The sequence below is a fragment of the Cryptotermes secundus genome, unplaced genomic scaffold (assembly GCF_002891405.2).
Source record: "Cryptotermes secundus unplaced genomic scaffold, Csec_1.0 scaffold1016, whole genome shotgun sequence".
Taxonomy (NCBI): domain Eukaryota; kingdom Metazoa; phylum Arthropoda; class Insecta; order Blattodea; family Kalotermitidae; genus Cryptotermes; species Cryptotermes secundus.
Genome location: NW_019724759.1, coordinates 768,948 through 790,876, shown reverse-complemented (window position 1 = coordinate 790,876; position 21,929 = coordinate 768,948). Strand labels below are relative to the sequence as shown.

The window sequence follows — 21,929 nt, the reverse complement described above, 5'->3', positions numbered from 1 at the left end:
TGCTTTAAAAGTATGTGACAATGGCATATCTAAAGACAAGGACTAGTTTTGTTGACTGGACCCAACTTCGTAAGGATTTTACCTAAGAACAGAGAAAGAGCCCAGTTTCCAAAACGTTTTTAAACGATAATAAAAAAAGACAATGGATATGACCTAAAAGTCAATAATTGTATATATTCCCACATTTGTAACATTACAATACACATGTAAGGAAAGCTACACACACTTCACTCAATGTGTGGTTGTAATTTCATTAACATCTGATCAGTAGTGTTATAACCTGGTCCATAATTCAGATACTTTTCAGTATGGAAGAGATATGCATAAAAAGATTTGGTATGAAAGCATAAAATAAAGAGATGACTTGGAAGACCAAGCTGTAGGTTAGAGGATAATATTAAAATGGATCTTAAAAATGAGATAGGACATGTCCTGGATTAACCTGGCTCAGAATAAGGACCACAAAACAGGTTGGTGTAGTGATAATGCTCTTAAGATTTTAATTCATGAGGTGCTCAGTTCAAATCTCAGCCAGAACACCAACTATCATGAGGTTTATATGGTTTTCCTCAGTCTCTCCAGGCAAATGCTGGGCTTGTACCTCAGTTAAGTCATGACTGCTTACTTCCATGTCATTTTCAATTAATTTTCACTATCATCCAACCATCTGATGTTACATAGTTCAAGATACNAAGAACACCAGTGAGGCAATGAACCTTTAGGCTGTATAAAATTCCGAGAATTTCTTCATTAGCTTCCTAAGAAGGACTCTGCTCGATGTAGTTAGTTTCAGTATGTGCAGTGTAGGGGACACTGCCCTTCTTACACATGTGGCAAGCAGCCCCATGCCCCATATTATTATTATTATTGTTATTATTTTATTATAACTAGATCCTAACCACACCTCAGGACACTTCACATTCTGAAAGATAAACACAATTGTTTCAGAGCCATAACTCCCCTTTTTCAGTTTCCTCCTGAGTATGTTCATAGTACAATACTTCAGTTCTACTTACATCTGTTATGAATGTGGACTGTACAAAAGAAATATATTATTTAAGATTTTAAATTTCCAGATATTTGTAGTTATGAGTATTATCAAATAAGGAAACAGATGCCTTGTACATAGTGTATGTGAAGCTTTAAAATAAACTGAATCATCATATTACAATCATCATCTTATTTCTGCAGTGTTGTATGCTTTCCTATCCCTAGCAGTCTGACACCTTATTGTAAGTTTAAGGTCTTTCATTCTGGTCCGTCACACTAACAAATTAACAATCAAGTTCCTTCCGTCAAATGTGACACTTTTATAAGTGGTGAGCCGTAACATGTAAGGCAGGTGGTGACGAGGTGGAAAACTTATAAAAGTGTCACATTTGACGGAAGGAACTTGATTGTTAACCTTATTGTAACTTTATTGGAGTCACCAGAATTTAGATAAATTTTGGAACACTTGAAAAATGCACAGAAAATAAATTGTTTGTTTGTTAGATGAGTTTGTTAATGAGAATTACAGGTTCTCTGCACAATTTACATCAAAAAATGAATACAAGGTTACTCAGATCTGTCCATTTACAGTAGAGAATTGCTGAATTTATAAAATTACAAAGGGTAAAATACTGTTGTTCACAGAAACGAATTATGAAGAAAGTTTTCTAAAAATATTTGGTTTTCCTACAAATTCCATATTCATCCATAATAGTACATTACTAAGCAAACAATATATTTTCTAAGTTACCAAATATCAGGTGAACTAGGTTACCTAGTGAACATGGGCACAATATCAATGGCCCAAACTTTATTGAGGATTTGAAAATGTGGCACAGTTCAGATATTTGGGAACAACGATAACAGATTGAAACCTGATTCAGGAGGAAATTAAGAGGCGACTGAACTCGGGCAATGCTTGCTACCTTTCAGTCCAGAACATTTTGTCATCTCGTCTGCTGCTCAAAAACGTAAAATACAAAACTATAATTTTCCCTGTGGTTCTGGATGGGTGTGAAACTTGGTCTCTGACATTAAGGGAGGAACATAGACTGAGGGTGTTTGAGAACAGGGTGCTGAGGAGAATATTTTGACCGAAGAGAGATGAAGTGACAGGAGGTTGGAGACAATTGCATAATGAGGAGCTTCATAACTTGTACTCTTCTCCAAGAATAATTAGAATGATCAAGTTAAGGAGGATGAGGTGGGCAGGTCATGTAGCACGAATGGGGGAGACAAGGAATGCGTGTAGGATATTGGTGGGAAAGCCAGAAGGAGAGAGACCACAGGGAAGACCAAGGTGTAGGTGGGTGGACAATATTAGAATGGATCTTAGAGAGATAGGATGGGATGGATTGGATAGATCTGGCTCAGGATAGGGACCAGTGGAGGGCTCTTGTGAACACGGTAATGAACCTTCGGGTTCGATAAAATGCTGGAAAATTCTTGAGTAGCTGCAGAATTGGCGGCTCCTCCAGAAGGGCTCAGCTCCATGAGTAAGTAAGGTTCATAATTATCTGATTGTTGATCTGGGATGCTGCTGGATACTAAAAGTGATATAAAAGTTCAGAGATGGGGATTGGGTCTATCAATTGGGCCCAGCTGACTAACCTTCGTACACTGACAATGCAAACAGATTGCAGTATCTGAAAAGCTGTTTTAAATAAAAACAGGATGATGGATAGTGCCCAAAAAGCCAATGCTTGTACTGGATGCTCGATGACCTTTCTTTGTGACAGGCATAACATGGCATGGAAAAAAGAAAGTCAGTTTGAAAACTGAGATCAGTTTGGTGTCCAGTTAAAGCCCGAATCAATAAAATCAGATCAGGTGGCCTGACTATCAATAAATTAATATGTTCTTACAGCGGTGAGTGGGAAGCAGGATAGCTCATACAGTAGAGCAGTGAAACAGGCTCGATGACAAGAATCAGGGTTCAAGAATCAGCTCCAGGACCCACCAAGCCCCCTCTTCTGTGGGTAAGAGGACACTATCTCCCCAGGCTTACGTGGCTGGGTCATGTAGCTGACCACTCACTTTCATCTGTTGCCATGATGCTTAAGCTTTAAACGCCGGGCTTTTGAAATGGTGGTAAGCTTGAGCTGGCCGGAGTTTATTTAAATACCCGCTGCTGGTACGCGTTTAAATGCACGTTGCTACTCTGTGTTTAAATGTCAATTCCCATTAGGGCGCTTAACAATTTTAAGCATTGTGTTTAAAAATGCTGTGTCTAACACAATTTTTATGATAAATGGATGGAATTAACTTTGTTTGTATCAGCAAAGAACATAGAGTCGCATATTACAACGGAAGATTTAAAAAATTTTATACATAAAGTTATACTCTATTTTCAATTTTTTTCTTTTAATTTTGATGCATGCTGCAAAATTGTTTTCCAAGTCCTTCACAGAGTTATTCTGCATTATAAATTCGTTTCTGTTTGTAACACTTGACAAATTTTAGCAGTCCCTGGTGCCATAAAACAGATGGAAGCAATAAAATCATTTGGTTCTCTGCTGGAAAACCTTACATCTTTGTTACACTCTTCAGATTTTCAAATCGTTTGGCTAAATGACAGAAGAATGAAAGCATGGCTATTCAAGAAATAGCTAGAGGGGTCCCTTCTTCAGTGCTAAGACCTTCCATTAGAGCTGCAAAAGATCATTGCCCTTTCTATGGGCATGAACAGACAGCTGCATCGTGGCTCACATACAGAGTGTGATCTGTTTTCTGTGTGTTCGTAGTGAAATCAAATACTGTAGTTTCATTTCAGCCTATATATACATCAAGCAGAAAACAACAAAAAAGTTATGTACCTCGGATTTTACTATATATTTTTAACACATTAATCTGCAGAATCTGCAATAAAAGTATTGGCTCATGGACGAGTTTGGGGATAACTCATACGTATACCCTTTTTGTTGTTGTTCACTTAGGTATCATTTTAATTCCTCTATTAGGGTTTTACTCAAGTCAGTCTGGTAATTACTACATTTAAAAATAAATATTTAGGACTGTGCATGAGCTTCTATTAGCGGCGTGTGCATGCGCTTCCACTAGCGGAGTTTAAATGCCCGACTGGCCAAAACAGGGTACTTTGGCCACGACAACCTTACTCATGACTGGCACAAACGGGGCACTTCAGACGTTAAAGGTTAATAAAGCATAGGGAGAATTTTAACCTTACCTTTTACAGTATATAATAATAATCCATATTCAAATTGCTATCAAATAAAATCAGGGATACCACAAGGAAGTGTGATGGGCCCTCTACCATATTTAATCTATACTGCAGTCTTGCCAACAACAAATGACACCATGATTGCAACCTGTGTGCGTGACACAGCCTCGCCAGCAGCAGTAACATCGCGACATCCCTAACATCATCTAAACCTCCTCCAGCAATGGTACGGCAAATGGAAAATCAAAATAAATCAGACAAAATCTGTGCAAGTTACATTCACCACGAAACAAATAAATTGCCCGCAAGTTATCATCGACAGCATAAGAATACCAGTTCAAACCAAAGTAAAATACTTGGGTTTATACCTCAACCAAAAACTGACAGAAACACATCAAAACAGAGTGTCAGAAGTTAAACTTAAGACTACGAGAAATGTCATGGATTTTGGGCCACAAATCAAAGTCATCCATTGAAAACAAACTTCCACTATATAAATACATGATAAAACCCATAAGGACATATGGTATACATATACATGGTTGCATAAAACTATCGAACACAAGAATAATTCAAAGATTCCAATCTAAAGTCTTGCACATAATAACCAAAGCACCTTTGTATGTCTCCAACTTTACTTTCCATAATGGTCTGCAAATCCCATTTGTCATAGAATACATAGATTGTCAACACTCTGCCATCAACGCATACTCAGACACAATAACAAACAATCCATATAAGTGTGAGTAAAGAACTTTTATTTTACAGTAATGAGACACAGACATCTTACTTCAGTCTTTTATGGAAAACATGTTTTTAGCTCTTAGTACAATAACAGACAGTTTGAAAATACAATAAACAATAAAATAACATTCACAGAATGAAACTGCAACAAATTAGGAATACATAATATACTGTAACATTTATGTATTGATTTTCAGGCATTTATATCACATGGAATACCTAAAAGATGAACCTCTATCAGCCAAATACATATTCATCGTTTCTCCTCTGCAGTCCTTTAAGTCAGTCTTGGGCACTGATGTGGCTCCATATGCATGATGTTCAAATGAAACCCATTTGAGACACTGCTAACGAACAGTCGGTCACAGGTGATCACACGGCTGTATGCATGACACACATGCAGTCAACTATGAACAGTGCCAACAGAATGGGCATGCCAGAGCCAAATGGGAACTACGTGACATGCCACAAGTGCAGAATTGGTCCCAACAGTACCAGCATGTTGTCATTCAGCTAAATGGTGCCAGGAAAGAGGCACCCTCAACACATAGCATGAGTGTGGAATGCTCAAAGACCTCCATGCCACCATCAAGAGCCTCGGCATTCTCATCATCCGTCCCCATGAGGCGCTGTCCGGGACACACAGCTCCCCATACACTGGAAGGTGTTGGATCATCCCCATACAGCACAGAGTTCTAACTGCCATAATTTTGCATCAAAGAATGAGATTCAAGCTGCAGAGGTGCCGTGGATCCAGCTGCAGCCCAGGGAGCTCTTAGTTGAGGGGATCCATCAGATGGTGCATCAGTGGGTTACCTGCCTCAACATCCTATTTTTAACAGTCCCTACTCCTTTGCCCAGAACAATCCATGAACAAGGTTTATTTGAACAAGCCTCACAATACACCATTCACACAAAAGCCAAAATGAAGCATGAAACACAAATACATTGGCTCTGCTTAAATACTGGTTTTCTGACTGAAAGTTGGCCCCTAAGTTGATACCAATACTTTCAGTCACAGATGGAAGCAGGAACCACTTAAAGTAATCCTGTTCTATGTAAAAGTAAGGTTATGGTGAAATATGCATATAGCATGAGTGTGTCTAGGCACACTTACAGATGCAAATGGGTTATGGGAATGCAAACTCATTTGAAATGGGAAACTATTTAAAAAGTACAGAACACAAATAATTAGTAACTATAGTTACAGAATTATTCATAATAAACATGAAGATCTGATCAAAATTGTGATTCACTTCAGATGATAAACTGTAAGTAGGTACCACTGCAGAATAATCAGGTGAACTGTTCATTAAATGGAAGCTCATCTTGACTGAAGAATTCGCTGTGACAGATATTATAACAACCTATTCTGAATTATTTATGTCTCTAAAACAAAACACGTTTTACAACTGAAGATTAAGCTGAATCATAACTTTCTCTATCAGAACTGACTTTCTGTCTTTCACCTTACATGGAACATTCTTGGCACGAAGCCAAGAGACTAGGGTGACTGCATTGACACGTGACAGATCCCGATTTCTTGCCAGGGCCTCCACATCTACATCGGGCTGCACCTGAGGGCGGGACCGAGGTTTCTTACCCCCTTCGACCTATGTCCAACATTAAAAAAACAAGTGAACATCAGTATGCAACAGATGAATGACTGGACCACACCAGATTCTAAATAAAAACCTAGATCATGGTCTTCTGAAACACGACAATGTGTAGTTTGATATGTAGGTAACATTTCACAGGAACTTCAAGCCCCATCTTCTTCAGAACCAAGCATACCACAATATTCACTCTCACAACTGTGAGAACCCCAAGTCTCATACCTTGTGAAGATGTCTAGTGATTAACTGATTCCTATATGAAGGTCATAATCACCATTGTCAAAACATTCTTTGAGCCAGAGCCTTCCTTAGAAGATTCTGCCAGACTTTTCTATTAAATTAGACTTTCTGGTTTTCACTTTTTGGGATTTCACAACAGTAATTTCTTTACAATGTAAGGTCATCAGCCTTGCATTCAACCCCTAACCTGGAGGACCAGGTCCCTGTATTTATTTCCCCAAGAGACCAGTGGCCCACATATACCTCCAGGCACAAGGTTCCCTTTTTGTCTCACGGAGCTCTGGTGGAGATATTCTAGCCCACCTCCATATGGGGTGATTGCTTTATGATACTATTTCAAATGCAAATATTTTATAGATATGAGTGAGCTGGAAGGGTAGTCATGGACAGCAGTCATTTGGAAGGATATGGTCATGGTCTACTCACAGATGCTATCCCAGTATTTCCCAGGGTGACTAAGGATATCCAGTCACAGTAACCAGTAACACAGTTTATATTTGAAACAGGTGCCTATCAGTATTAAGAACAAATACTTATTTTGTAGGATTTGAGATTCTCACATCAGTGGTTATGAAGAAGAAAGGCTTCTTACCTGTTTCATGCTTGATTCTTGCTTGGCTTACTCTTCAACCTTGAAGATGGAGGTAGAATGTTCCTCCAAAACATCAAGTGGCTTCTTTCAAAGGATTGTAAAATGTTATATCCCAGAATATATTAAATTTGTTGTTGCATATATATATTGTCATATTTCGTAATGTGAAGTTACACAGATAATCTTATTACTATAGTTTCTTAACATATCGAAGACATCTGCCATAACTCAGACAGTTAGTGCCCTGCCTCTCACTGTAGATTTCCTGGTTAAACTCCAGTCAAAGTGACACTGGAGCAGGTTCTTCGCCAAGCACTTCAGTTTCCTCCTGTCAATTATCATTCCACTAGTACCCCATACTGATCTATCATCAGGGGCTGGTACAGCGGACACATGTTACGTCACAGTACCAAGGGACTCAGTCTCTCAATACGCCTACATCTAAAATGAAAAACTAACACCCTGAATAAGCGGCCTCCGTAGTCTAGGGGTAACGTTCCCACCTCATGACTCAAGGTACGTGCGTTAAAACCCGGCGGAGGTCGTGGAATTTTTAAGGGCGGAAAAATTCAGGGAACAAGTCCTCCGGAAGGGACTTTAAGCCTTGGGTCCCATGTCGTAGATTTACGGCACGTCAAAGATCCTCATGTCTCTAGGAGACCTCTGAGCAAAATTAGGCAACAATTTCCTGCCCAAGTAGTTTCCAATGCCTCTGGTAGATGGGGGGAATATCAGGTACCGACAGCCGACCTCGTTGGCTGAACAGGGCTGATAGCACGCACCAGTACCAGTAGGGTATGGCGACAGTAGAAATTAAAGGGGGATGCACAATGGACCAATAACTGGTCTAAGTGCATGGGCAAACCCACCCCTTCTAATAATAATAAATAACACCCTGAATATCTTGATCCAGTTTTAAAATTTTGTTCATGTACCATGATGCTTCAAAATTTTGCAGCACCAACAGCGAGTTACTTACCCATTTCAATAACAACATATAATAGCTGTACCATATTGCCAATAAATTAATAACATGGAAAACTCTAACGATGAATAATTAATTCACTTACTGGGGGGTGGAGTCCAGCTGGGTCCACTCGGCACAGCGGCCCCTGATTGGCCTATTGTAGCCTGCCCCGGGTGATTATGATGATGGAGAATTTGGTGGAATGAAGATTGGCAGGGGAAACCGAAGTACTTGGAGAAATCTCGCCCCAGCACCACTTTGTCCACCACAAATCCCACTTGATCAGACCCAGGATCAAACCCGGGCCACCGCGGTTGGAAGCCAGTGGCTAACCGCTTGAGCTATGGCGTGGCCTTTTCACGATGAGTAAATACAATGAAGTCTTCTTGGACAGTCAGCCATTCAAGATGGAATGGCTTTTAAATGCTTTGGAAATTCCACTGCCTCCCACAACTGGAAGTTGATGTGATAATTATAGTGGTGCAATTTTCCATATCAGTCACTTATGATGGAGGTGGTAAGTTTCCAGAATATTTGAAAGCCATCCCGTCTTAATATGGCGGAAGGACTGAGATGACTTAGTTAAATAACAGAGCAGTTTGATTTTGTATTAACCAAGTAAGGCTTACATTCATGAGATACATACAGTGAACAGATACAACATGGGAGAATGCATCATACTGCTTTGTCAGAGACATACCTTGCTAGGCAGAGTGACAGAGTCGAGGTCACCACATGACAAGGACTGGAATGTACCATGAGGTGATGGTCCTCTGCTCTCTGGCATGACATAACTGACTGGTGGGCAAGTCCTGGGCTTAAACACAGGACACAGCTTCTTTTGTCCCTTTAGAATGTCTACTGGAAAAAACAAGTGTGATCTGGTGGACTATTCCATGAGGCAGGCAACATAGCATGTAATGTATACACCGTAAGGCAAATTATTCTTCCAATGGATGTCTAAGCAATCAGAGGCATCTTGGAGTGTAAGGTAAAGTTATCTCTGTGCTTAACTAATTAAGCGCTATGCCATGAAGGCGTATGGGGAGTGGATGTATAGATCCTCATTTTCTTGACCTCGGCACTAGTTGGAGGTGAGTGGTCAGCTTCACGCCCCAGCTGCTTTACCCCAGGGGAAAGAGTCCCCCAGTACCCATTGGATAGAAGGCTGGGTGGGCCCCAGAGCCAGTTTTGACAACATGAAGAAGAGAAAATTCTTCACCACACCAGGACTCAAACTCTGACCCTTGGTCATCCAGCCCATAGTCAGTCACTATACCGACCCCACTATCCCAGAATGTTGTTCATTGAATTCAACAGCAACTGATCAATTTTACATCCCTTATTTTCCACACAACAAAACTAACTTCAGCCACTCTGCCTCTGCTAATTTTAAAGCTACCACTTTGATGGTGGACAGGGATGAGGTTATTAAAATTGTTTTGAAGTGACTGACTTTCCACATGCCAAAATTAACTCCATACTCTCCTTTTTTGTTAATTTTAAAGCCACTGCTTACTTGGAAAGAAATAATATTACTACAGTTCACCTTGTATAATTCATAAATTCTTTTTCAGATTAAATTTCAGATTCAAACTATAAATTGCAAATGAATACTGAACTTGGAATACTTCAATGAAAGAGGCCATTTGACAGACCCTGTCATAGATGAGAGTGTGGTTTTTAAATCCTAGCCTACCAGCTGATAGCTTGGTTTTCAAATGGATTTAAATGACCTACATGCGGAGTTTCAGAAAATAAAGTGCATTTGTCACATATCAGAACAAGAAACTTAAAATTAAATCTGGATTATTAACAATGAATCAATTTAGCTGTATACAAACTCTTAAAATAACCAGTGGCTTTACGTATGCAGCAAAGTTTATATTCCCTTACATTAACTTTGATTACTTTCACACATCTGAATTGGTTATTCTTTGAAATAATCTGCAGATTTGGCTTGGGGTACTTCCAGAAACTTCTGAAAATAAGTATGCATAGCATTTCTTAGAACTAGGTCATATGTTGTGACCTCTTACATTTTTTAAATGAAATCCAGAAAATAATAACATATTCTTTAGTTAAACACATACTTTTTTATCTTGAACTTCGAGGATTTTCAGATGAGAACATTTGTTTTGCTCAACAGCAAGCAAACTGCCCAGTTCATTAGAACTGTAACAGCTGTAATGAGAGAACTGATCAACTTGTGACAAAATCAGACTCTCTTTCTCTCTGCATTTTCCTTCCCACACTGTGTCTCTCTCTATATCTATATAGAGCATCAGCATATGAGATCAAGTGTACATTTTAGTATAATGTGAATTAGTAGCTGCACATTACTATAAATTGTGAATAAAGTGAAAAATTGTCTAGTAGAGAAAATCACTGTACTTGTCTTGATTCACAAAATTTTTCCAAATTGTCATTATAAATGAAAGAGTAATTCTTGCATATGCCTAACAAGAATGGACCCTCTTGCACATAGTGGTAACTGCACAATAGACTTTTAGTAACTACTTTATGCTTCATCTTTAGAACTAATGGCTTGTTCCTAAAATTGCAGTAGACAAGTCCACCTCTGCAGCTAGGTGCCAGCAAGTTACCTTCACTTCCCATTGCGCCTGCTGCTGCACAGCTTTCACTGGATAATACTTCAGTTTGTGATTGGCATCTAGCCAGAAAATTACAACTGCTTCCCAATGAATCCACTGCAAAACTTTCACTGGATAATATTTCAGCCTTCGAAATCGATGATAAAACTTCTGATTTTCTGGCTGGAAGATGTTCAGACAGTGCTGATAAGTTCGCATATTCCAAACTCTGTAAGCAAACATAACCAATATCTATGTGATTTGAAAATAGGCTCACCAAGCAAGATGGCTCAAATGATGACCCTGATCGCAGTTTTTGTGGTTTTCCTCAGTCCTCCCAAGTGAATGCCAGGATAGCCCAATCCCTTCCACATTCTCTCCTGTTCACAATTCATTAATCGTCCTACCAGTTGACACTACAGAATCTGAGCTATAGAGGGAATCATTAAATAAAGTATAAATAAAGTGGGCTCACTTTTGTAAGAGAGTCACGAAACAAAATAACATTTGTAAGCCACTTCAGCAGTTGTCTGTGACATCAGACAATTATTCCCTACCACATCAAGTACTGCCCAGGCAGCAGTGCATCAGTTGTTTTTGGGGATGTTCAATTGCTCTGCTATTCAAGATTTTTTTTTTTTGGTAATTATTGCAGTCAAGTAGTTTACACTTCACATGTAACATTAAAATTCTGTAATGTTCTTTGTTTTATGTAAGTACTTAACATGANCATCATATATATTAGTTATTTTAAAGTGAAGACAAGGCATACAATGTACTAGTTTGACGTGAATTGAGTAGCACCTGAAGATGGCATTTTTATGCCGAAACATGTAGTGAGAGTGAGAGAAGATGATAAATTTATTTATAAGACAATGTGTTCAAGATTAATGTACAAGGCACTGTGATGTCACATGGCACAAACTGTTACAAATGTATCTAAACTAAGTCACTAATGGGATCATTAATTTTTCTTTTATGGTGAAGTGCTAGAATTTGTTTTCACAGCCACTGATATGTCATTACAAACATTAAAAAGAATTCTGCTAAAGGTAAAACAGCGTTTTCAAGTTCTGAAACTTCTTTCACAACTCCAAACAAAAAATGCATGAATAACAGAGTACAAGTCAGAACTGTTACCACCCAAGCCAACTTGCCTGTTGAGAGTAAATAAAATAACGTTTATTACAATGCAGATAACATCACAGAAAATATCCACAACTTACAGCATAAAATTATAGCTATATGAACTACCTCACTGGAATGGTAGAGCCTGGGTACAGCATACAGTACATGAGACTCAGTGCCCAGAGGTTGCCCACACATGGCTGGTAGCTTAGTAGCTATGTCTGCCAGAAAGACTTGGAGCACACCCATATTGTCCATGTGTCGGAGGAAGAACAAGCCCTGTGGCCTCACACAAAGACTTGGGTATGTGTAGAGTGTGGGACTGAAGGACTGGAAGCTCAGCGAGCAGAAGAAGAGCTGGTCAGGTGTGTCCGGCAGTCTGTAACCATACTAGAAGACAGCAGATTAAAACTTGTGGAGTCATCAAACATTTTTTGGAAGATGACAAGGTTTTCAATGGTTTTTCTCAGTTTGTCCAAACATATATTTCGCTACTGCTTCACGTTTAAGTTTATTGGAAAGTATACTTCTTACTCACTAACTCACTCACCTTCAACTAGTGCCAAGGTCAAGAAAACTTGAATCTATTCATTACAACAAGATCAGACCACCTGACGGCACGTGAATATCAGGACTAATGACTCATTCTGCTATTGGCAGTTACAGCAGCCCTCTGGGAGAAATGTTCTTTCTGCTGTGCATTGTTGGCAGGTTTCCTCAACTACTGAATGCATTGTACATTGGTCTCTATCACATCCTTACACACAGCCTCCCTAATATATGCATTTCCATTTACACATGACATACAACTAAGGAATTTCTTCTACTCTTAACATGGAGGTAGCAGGTCTGTCTGAAAGGCTGGTACCTATCTGCCAAACTGCATGGTGTCACACTGTACAAAGTCAAATCTTGAAAATTATCTCACACATGTGCCAACGAGAGATGTGGTTCCCACCCCAGTGGATATTAAGATTACAGCCATCTGGGATGTAACACCATGTCGTCTGATAGATGATTACCTATTATTTTGAAGGATCCTGCTGCCTCCATCTTGAGGGTAGAAATAGGAGGCAACATGTTGCTATCAAACATAGGTAACCATCAACCAGTCTACATGACACTTCCCAGCAAGACTGTAATCTTAATATGCAACTGAGCTTATTACCAAAAGGCATATTACCATATTCTTCCAGTGCCTTTTAATTTCCCTGTAGGTCCGGAAAGGGCAGGAAACTGGGATGTGAGGGGACACAGACATTATGCGGGCCTTCTTCAAGCTGCAACAAGAAACAGCATCAAGTCAGCACTAATGCTGCAGATCAGGGTATGTCAGAGATCCACAACCTCTTTCTCACATTACAGTATCCCGAATCACGTAATCTTCCTGGCAATGTCCAACCTACTAAAGGTTCATTTCTACAAATCAAATTTATTTTGACAAAATAACTTGTCACCCATTTTATACTGTGGATGAATTTTTTGTACATACTAGTCGATAAGCTTAATTGTATTCTGGTTCTATTCTTATGTCTTGACTTAGTTCTTTGTACTACTTATTTATCTAATGTGACTTTTCCACATCCTAAAGTATTGGATTTTATGGAAATAATAGACGAGTCATGAGTTCCATACTGGGGGAGTTTTGTTGTATATATGGCTGATATGTTCTTTTATTTTGTTTTATATTATGAATGCCTTGACTTGTTCCTGTGGGAATGGAATGCTTGTTTTTTGATCTGTGACTCATTCTATATCCAATGGTTGTTTCCCATTCTGTATCTGGATCTATTTTTGAATTTGAAATAAATTGAAATTGAAATTTGAAATTATGGTATTTAAAGTGCAAACATCCTTCTCAATCCTAAAGACTGGCACAGCCACCACATCAATAATATTAAGCTTGGTATTTCCAGAATTCTTCCATCATTCACTCTCCACTGCAGGATTCATAATCCTATTTATAATCCTATCAACACTACCATTAAAGGAATCATATATTCTAGGAGACACTTTTCTAAACAGCACATTCCAGAAAAGAGTCAGGTTCAGTACTGCATATGCTATTCTGATATTTCACCAGACTATGTGACAGTTTCTGCACATGGTTCTTATATTTCTCAGAAGATGGCAGCAGTATATGGAAATATTTGTCATAGGTTTTTGGACGAAACGATGGGCATTACATGTTATAAAACAGAAATGTAACTTTTAGTCACCACTGATGGGATTAACATTGTGTCTTTTACAATCATGCCCATTTTCATATGCCGAGTAAAAAGTAAAAGTAAAGCTATGCCTGTAACAGGCCATGAAGGCACATAGGGTTGTGAGACGTTGAGGGTCTCACATTATCTAGACAATCGGCTCAAAGATGGCAGTAAGGTTGTCAGCCTTACGCACCGGCCGCGCTTTACTTCCAAGGAAAATTATTTAATTAATTTCTGGTACTCATTTCTGTTAGAGGCTGAGTCGACCCCAGGGCCATAGTGCGGCTGGAAGGATTACATCAACTGAAATAATCCAATGACCTCATCGGGACTTGAACCCTCGACCTTCCGGCTTGTAGCATAGTGCCTCAACCAACTACGCTACTGCGTGCCCCCTTTCATATGCCAAGACAAGTGCAATTACCATCATGAAGTCTGTATACCTAACATCAATTATTCTCACATTAGTCATATTGTTATTATTGTTTCACAAACAAGAAAAAGTAACACAAAAAAAATTCTGTACCTATTCATACAAGATGACACTACAAATTCATAACTGTAACTGGACTCACTGAGAACAATTCCAAGACATTCTTTTAATGCCCCTGTACCTTCGTATGAAATTATACTGCTTGCATATGCTACTCTTTGTCTGGAAAGCAAAATTCACTTGTATGTAACAAGAGCCCAATATCATGTATGCAATATAAATAGCCATTGCTCAGAGTGACAAAGTAGTAGATATATATATTCTGATAAAATTAAAAAAAAAAACATATTCAAAAAAGTATAATTTTAGCAACAAATGAAAAATGTAATGATCATAATGTGCCTTACCTGGGTAGTACATGAACCCACTTATCCTCACGGTTGTGTTCCACATCAACGTGACTCTTCAGTAAACAGGAAAGTCTAATTTGTATTGGCCACACAGACAGGAACACATTTTCATCTTCAAAGGAAATTAAACATTGCAGTTCACTATACCAAACTAGAAATATGTTTGTAAAATGGCCATCCTATGTCAAATCAACACAGATCATACCCCGGCTAAGGTGAAAGTCTGGCTGTAATGTTATTACATATTAAACAGCAGTTTCAAAAGTGTCTAAAACAATAACTCACCTCTGGCTATTAGTTCAAATTTAATAGCATTCATAGGAGACGCATTCAGAAGGAAATCACGACCCTGGATTAAGTAACAATCAACCTGGTTCCACAGAGGACTGATACGAGCTATCAGCGTGTAGCGGAAACAGGCTTCATAGGTTATGTTGGACACTGCTTCTGGACTGCCCCACTGAAATATGATTGATACTACACTAGCCAGAATAAATGCATATAGAAATTGTGTGTTTTATAAAAACTTGGAAAAATTTCATATCTAAATACATTTCAACTCTGATGAAGGGTGTGGCGCCGACAGACTGTGTGTCCATGTATAAGCAAATTATCTTGATTTTCATATAATCCAGATCCACAAGACTTGACATTCATAGTCACTACTGTCATGAATCTCAAATCTGACCATGTTCAGCAGTAAATTCAATATTTCACAAAGGCTGAAAAGCAGGGTTTTTAGAAGTACTTGGAACATTTGCACCAAAACATAGGTATCTTCTCTGTCCATTCTCCTTGCCCCGTATTCAACCTCAGCCATGACTCAAGACTGGTGTCACTACAAATGAACAGATTTCACATTACAGACCTTGGCTCGATCCACGTCACCAGTCACAGAAAGAACTCAAATTTGAATATGTGGTAAATCCAAAACATGGTTTGAGAGTATCTCTAGCTACACCCAGTAGAATAGGTTTCCTTTCATATAACCTCTTCAGCCAAAGAAAAAATAACACACCTGGAAGCTGGGTCTCTGCTTCTGTCATGTGTAAATAATAAAGCTATTCTGTCAGGCCCAATAGATGCACCTAACCTCCATCCCCAGAGATATCATATTTCATGCCTTCAGCTGATGATGGAAGAAAATCAGCTTTCAAAATATGTTTTTTCTAATCAAAACAAGACAATGAAAAATATCAAATATGCAAGCAAATGTACGAGTAACTTTACTTTATTCGATATTCTAATTCCATGTATATCTGCAACAGTCAAAGTAACAACACTTTCTTCATCTTTAGTTGTCATGGATTCAGCCATCTAACCTGTTCCAATTCAAAGGTAGCTTTTAACCTTTAAACGCCAAACTTCGAAATAGTGGTAAGCTTGAGCTGGCCGGAATTTATTTAAATGCCCGCTGCTGGTGCGCGTTTAAATGCCCGTTGCTACTCTGCGTTTAAATGTCCGTTCCTATTAGGCGCATAATCACTTTTAAGCGTTGTGTTTAAAAATGCTGTATCTTCCTCAATTTTTATGATAAATGGATGGTATTAACTTTTTTATATCAGCAAAAAACATAGTGTTGCATATTATAACGTAAGATTTGAAGTTTTAATACAAAGTGTTATATTCTATTTTCAATACTTTGTTTAAATTTTTATGTGCACTGCAAAAATTTTTTCCCAGTTCTTCACGGAGTTGTTCTGCATTATAAATTCATTTGTTTGTAACACTTGACGAATTTTAGCAGTCTCTGGTGTCATAAAACAGATGGAAGCAATAAAATCATTTCGTCTTCTGCTAGCACTGCTTATACTCTTCGGATTTTCATATCTTTTGACTGAAGGACAGAAGAATGAAATCATGGCTGTTCAAGAGAAAGCTAGAGGGGTCCCTTCTTCAGTGCTAAGACCTTCCGTTAGAGCTGCAAAAGTTTATTGCCCCTTCTATTTGAATGAGCAGACAGCTGCATCGTGGCTAAGATACAGAGTGTGATCTGTTTTCTGTGCGTTCGTAGTGAAATTGAATACTGTAGTATAATTTCAGCCTATATATACATCAAGCAGGTAACAACAAAAAAGGTATGTACATCAAATTTTACAATATATTTTTAACATACCTATCTGCAGAAACTGCAATAAATTTACTGGATCGTGGATAAGTTTTGGCATAACTCATACTTATATTTTTATTTGCTGTTGTTCATTTAGGTGTCAATTTAATTCCTCTATTAGGGTTTTACTCAAATCTGTCTGGTAATTACTACATTTAAAAATAAATAGTTAGGACTGTGCATGTGCTTCCACTAGTGGTGTGTGCGCGCGCTTCCACTAGCTGAGTTTAAATGCCTGACTGGCACAAACGGGGCACTTTGGCCATGACGACCTTACTCATGAATGGCACAAACGGGGCATTTCGGCACTTAAAGGTTAATATTGTGAATTATTTAAATATTGGGTATCACCCCTTTGATGAGGGATCGGCTATCATGGCGTCCCTGCAAACACACAAAAAAAAAAAACACACACATGTATATAATCCATGCCTTATGCAGGGTTTGAATCTTCATCCCAGTATTCAAACAGTCCAAGAAGGTATTTGCTTCAGGTCACACAGAATAACAACACTTCTGTAAAATGAACATGGGGAATGGGACAGGAAATTTTTTCCAATATGTGGAAACTTTATAGCACTAATTCTGTAAAGACAGGCGAACCTATACTTACAAACTTTCAAGAAATGAACAACTTGTGTTCATAAACACTGCATACACAAATAAATCGTAACTCTCAATGTCATGAACACAGAACCCCATACTTATGAACATTTTAACAAATTAACATTAACAAATTTAAAGATATATCTTATGAAAAAAATAAATTCAACTTATTAACATTCAACATACAAACACATTTAAAAAAACATTATGTCCATACACTGGGGTTCACATGTACATGTACTTTCTATCCCAGTAACACTCACAGTCATGCTCAACTTTTCCAAGTGCAGCTGTAACTTTCCAGTTTTATAATACTCATCTGTCATAATAATATAAATTGCACCATCTTCTCCACTTGCAGGTGAAGCTATTATCTCTGGCTCAGAAAATATCAGTTGCCTGCAACAAAATATAAGTTGGAATAACAAACAATAGTTACTTAAGAGTGCGGCAGTTTTGATCAGAGGTTACTGTTCACTACACAATCATACCATATCAAATTACAGATTGGACTGTGCATCACAGGGCTCAACAAACACATTCAGCTGCTCATCTATGATGAAGTACCATACGGTTCTGAATTTTGGAACAAATTACCCATGCCTGTTAAAGGTGGCATGTTTGTACCCTTAAAGATAACCACATTGATCCATGTGAAGCAAAATGTGTAACACAACTTAACATTTCACCCTAGCCTTGAGGAACGTATGAGTTCCGAGAAGTCAACTGTAAACGTACAATTACAGAAAATAACGCTGACAAGTATCTTAAAATTACTTAGGGATACAAACTCCGCCATTCAACTCTGTTCCATAGTGCTTTCTCTCATCCCTCCACTACTGATACCTCTTCCACAATATGTAACTTTATTTATATACATCTTGTTTCACGTCAGTTTCCAATACGATATTGCTGAGAACTCCTTCGGCACTATTATGTAGATGATAAACAGGATGCAATTTCATACATCGGTATCACAACCAGTACCTGCATCGAAGTATTTGCCAGTGATACTTGGATTTGGCTGAACTGTCACATTTCTCCGAGTACTTTACGTAACCCACAACGCAACATATAACTTCTTTTTTCGGAAGGGAGGAAAATAAAACCGTCGAAGCAGTTTTATTTTTAAAAAAATCCATTATTAATAGACTACTCGAACAATACAACAAATTTCGCGCTTATCCTTTCGGATGGAAGGTTCGCTCAAGCACGGCAGCCAATGTCACGTCAGTAACAGGAAAGACTAAATCATGAAAGATCCGTGGTCGAAAAGCGTGTTATGTATAAATTGTCATATGTACGAACTGGCTTAAAACTAGGATATACTGATGATACTGATTCACGAATAGTAAACTTGAGAGGCGACAGCAACACTACCGCTACTTCATACACTTTTTGTTTCGCTTAGAGAGGGGTGGAGTCCAACTGGGTCCACTCGGCAAGGTGGCCACTGATTGGCCTATTGTACCTGACCCGGGTGATTATGATGATGGAGAATTTGGTTGAATTAAGATTGGCAAGGGAAACCGAAGTACTCGGAGAAAACCCGCCCCAGCGCCACTTTGTCCACCACAAATCCCACTTGACCAGACCTGGGACTGAACCCGGGCCGCCGCGGTGGGAAGCCAGCGTCTAACCGCTTGAGCTATGGCGCGGCCTATTTCATACACTTCTTTCGTGATCCGTGCTGGAAAGTAACTAACCAACCTACTCATGGAAGTGGGTCCTTAAGACATCAATAATTGCCTAGCTACTCAAGAAATTCAAGTGTTTCCGTGTTTACATTAGACTGATGCCTGTCCTGAGCCACATGAATTCAGTCCATACCTTCCCACCCTATTTCTATAAGACCATTTTCATATTATCGTCCCATATGCGCATAGGTGTCGCTAGTGATTTCGTTCATTCATGGGTTTCCTCCATAATTTTGTATGCACCTTTCTTCCACCAGAACTTCCAGCCATGCCCATCTCATTGATCTCATCCATCTGTAATCATCCTGTGTGGCGGGTACAAATTATGAAGCACTTTATTATGCAGCTTTTACCAGCTTCCTCTTATTTCATCCCTATTAAGTTCTGATATTCTCCTCAGTACGCTGTTCTCAGACACCCTTATCTTCACATATTTAGGCAGACAAGAAGACAAAAAGATTCTGAATTAACTACAGGATAAATAAAATTTTCCTTCTGCTTAATTTATTAAGTGTGTCCCGAAGATGTATGGAAGAGTGGAGTATAGATCCATGCATTCTTAATCAGCACTATATGGAGGTATGTGATTAGCTTCATGCCTCAGCTGCTTTACCCTTAGGGAAAGAACTACCTGTATCAATTGGACAAGAGGCTGGGTAGGCCTCAGGGCCTTGGTCCTCTCTACCCAGCCCTTGATTACCATAACAGTCATTTGACACCTGACATTTGGTATATTCTCAAGGTAATGGTGGTGCCATCCATACAAGTCACATATCCATATCATTGTATCATTAATTTCACAAATTTTTTATAATAGTTATGTCAGCTCTTGCGTAAAATCATGGTTCTGACATTATCCTTTCTTATTCACGTTTTATTCTGCACAAAATTCAACATTGCCATGTGTAACCACCTTACACCTTTAATACTCTGACTGCCCAACATTTCACAACAGGCAAACAATAATACACACAAGCTCTGTGGCCTATAGTCTGCAAGAGACCTATACCAACTGAGCGACCGCTGCTTGTTGGCAAAGTTATTACCAATATGTGGTCAGTGCAATGGATCCCCACAGCCGTTAATCTCGGGTTTCTAGACTGGAGCTGCTATTTCCTTGAAATAGCTCCTCAATTGTCCTCACGAGGACCCACTACTTCCCAGAAAAATCTGGTAGTGGAACTGAACCTGGGGCCTCTGGATCTGTAGCCAGGAACTCTGACCACTAGACCACAGAGTCAGTTCAATAATACACAAAGAAGTGTTAAAAGTTACTGTTCAGCAAAAGTTTCAATTGCTCATTATTTAGGGTTATAAATGGTTAACAAACAACAGATTCTTTAAGTTATTACTAATGGTCATAAAATCATGGTATCCAAACGTATATATGGTGCCTACTATTTTCAGTCTAATGTTTTGTGTTCTGAATGGGCATCTGAACATATCATGCATAAAGTTCAGTTTCAGTAACTTATGAAACAACATCCACATTTGTAATAGTGATAACTGTAGCTACTTTAACTTTATGCTGCAAGGTTCATGAAAGTCACAATGCAGGGGCCGATTTTTATGACACACCCCTTACAAACAAGGTTTGTGCAAAGCTTATAGTCAACTAGCTGCCCAAGAAATGTTCTGCCTTCTATAAGATTCAAAATTCATTACCACATTCACAAAAGTTCACCACTGGACTACATCCTCAGCCAGTTAAAAGCAGTCCACAATAATTGCATACAGTAATCTATTGTTTTTTATTTCTTTCTCTCAAATCACTGTTAAGTTGTCTGGATGTTATAAATTTACATATCTCCAATGAAAGATTGAAACAAGTATCTACAACATTAGACAAAAATTTGAAAAGCATTTTCAGTCTAAATCTGTATATTATTTCCAACATAGAAAATTGTTTCAAATACCTGCTAAGAGATGGCACTGCATGTAATGATCTGAATTCAATAATTTATTTTAATGTAACATGGGAATGCAACATGTTGGATATTATGAAGCTTCAAAGAAAAAACAAAATAAATGTCTACAGCCAAACTGTCAAATTTGAAGGTCATTTTCAATCTATGGAAATGTTGATGTTATATTTTAATTTTAGTGCCAGCAGATGAAGGATTGGTTACAAAAGAATCATACCATTATCCTGCAATAACGTATCTAGTCCTTGTCTAAGGGAGCAAAATGTTCAATGATCGTATAGTGAGAGCATTGTTGCTAACACCCTATATACACTAATGCATCCTACAGTTATTGTAGAATGCAATTTTTGTAACCCCCTTACTTTATAGGGGGCAATATGTTTGATTCCTACAGTTATTGTAGAATGCAATTTTTGTAACCCCCTTACTTTATAGGGGGCAATATGTTTGATTTGTTTCTCACTTTGCATTTTTTGGTACTTGCAA

The 21,929-nt window shown here is 38.5% G+C and overlaps 1 protein-coding gene and 1 non-coding gene across 7 annotated transcripts; one reads left to right on the top strand and one right to left on the bottom strand.

Moving 5' to 3' along the window:
* Positions 1-4,908: 4,908 nt before the first annotated feature.
* Positions 4,909-19,190, bottom strand: LOC111863006 (uncharacterized protein C18orf63). Of its 6 annotated transcripts, none has more exons than XM_023848930.2 (9): positions 18,809-19,190; positions 18,085-18,220; positions 15,391-15,565; positions 15,103-15,217; positions 13,236-13,332; positions 12,179-12,442; positions 10,937-11,153; positions 9,031-9,188; positions 4,909-6,528 (listed from the first exon to the last, which is right to left on the bottom strand). In XM_023848930.2, exons 1-9 carry the CDS (start codon positions 18,961-18,963, stop codon positions 6,322-6,324), a joined length of 1,524 nt encoding a protein of 507 aa, XP_023704698.1. In that variant the 5' UTR covers positions 18,964-19,190; the 3' UTR covers positions 4,909-6,321. The 6 variants fall into 6 exon arrangements, with proteins under 6 accessions (XP_023704698.1, XP_023704697.1, XP_033606768.1 ...); XM_023848929.2 differs by having other exon boundaries at positions 9,031-9,191; positions 18,809-19,189; XM_033750877.1 differs by lacking the exon at positions 18,809-19,190 and adding an exon at positions 18,599-18,795 and having other exon boundaries at positions 9,031-9,191.
* A 2,491-nt stretch (positions 19,191-21,681) lies between these two features.
* Positions 21,682-21,798, top strand: LOC111863029. Its single transcript, XR_002842532.1, has one exon. It is a non-coding gene; the product is annotated as a U4atac minor spliceosomal RNA (small nuclear RNA).
* Positions 21,799-21,929: the final 131 nt, after the last annotated feature.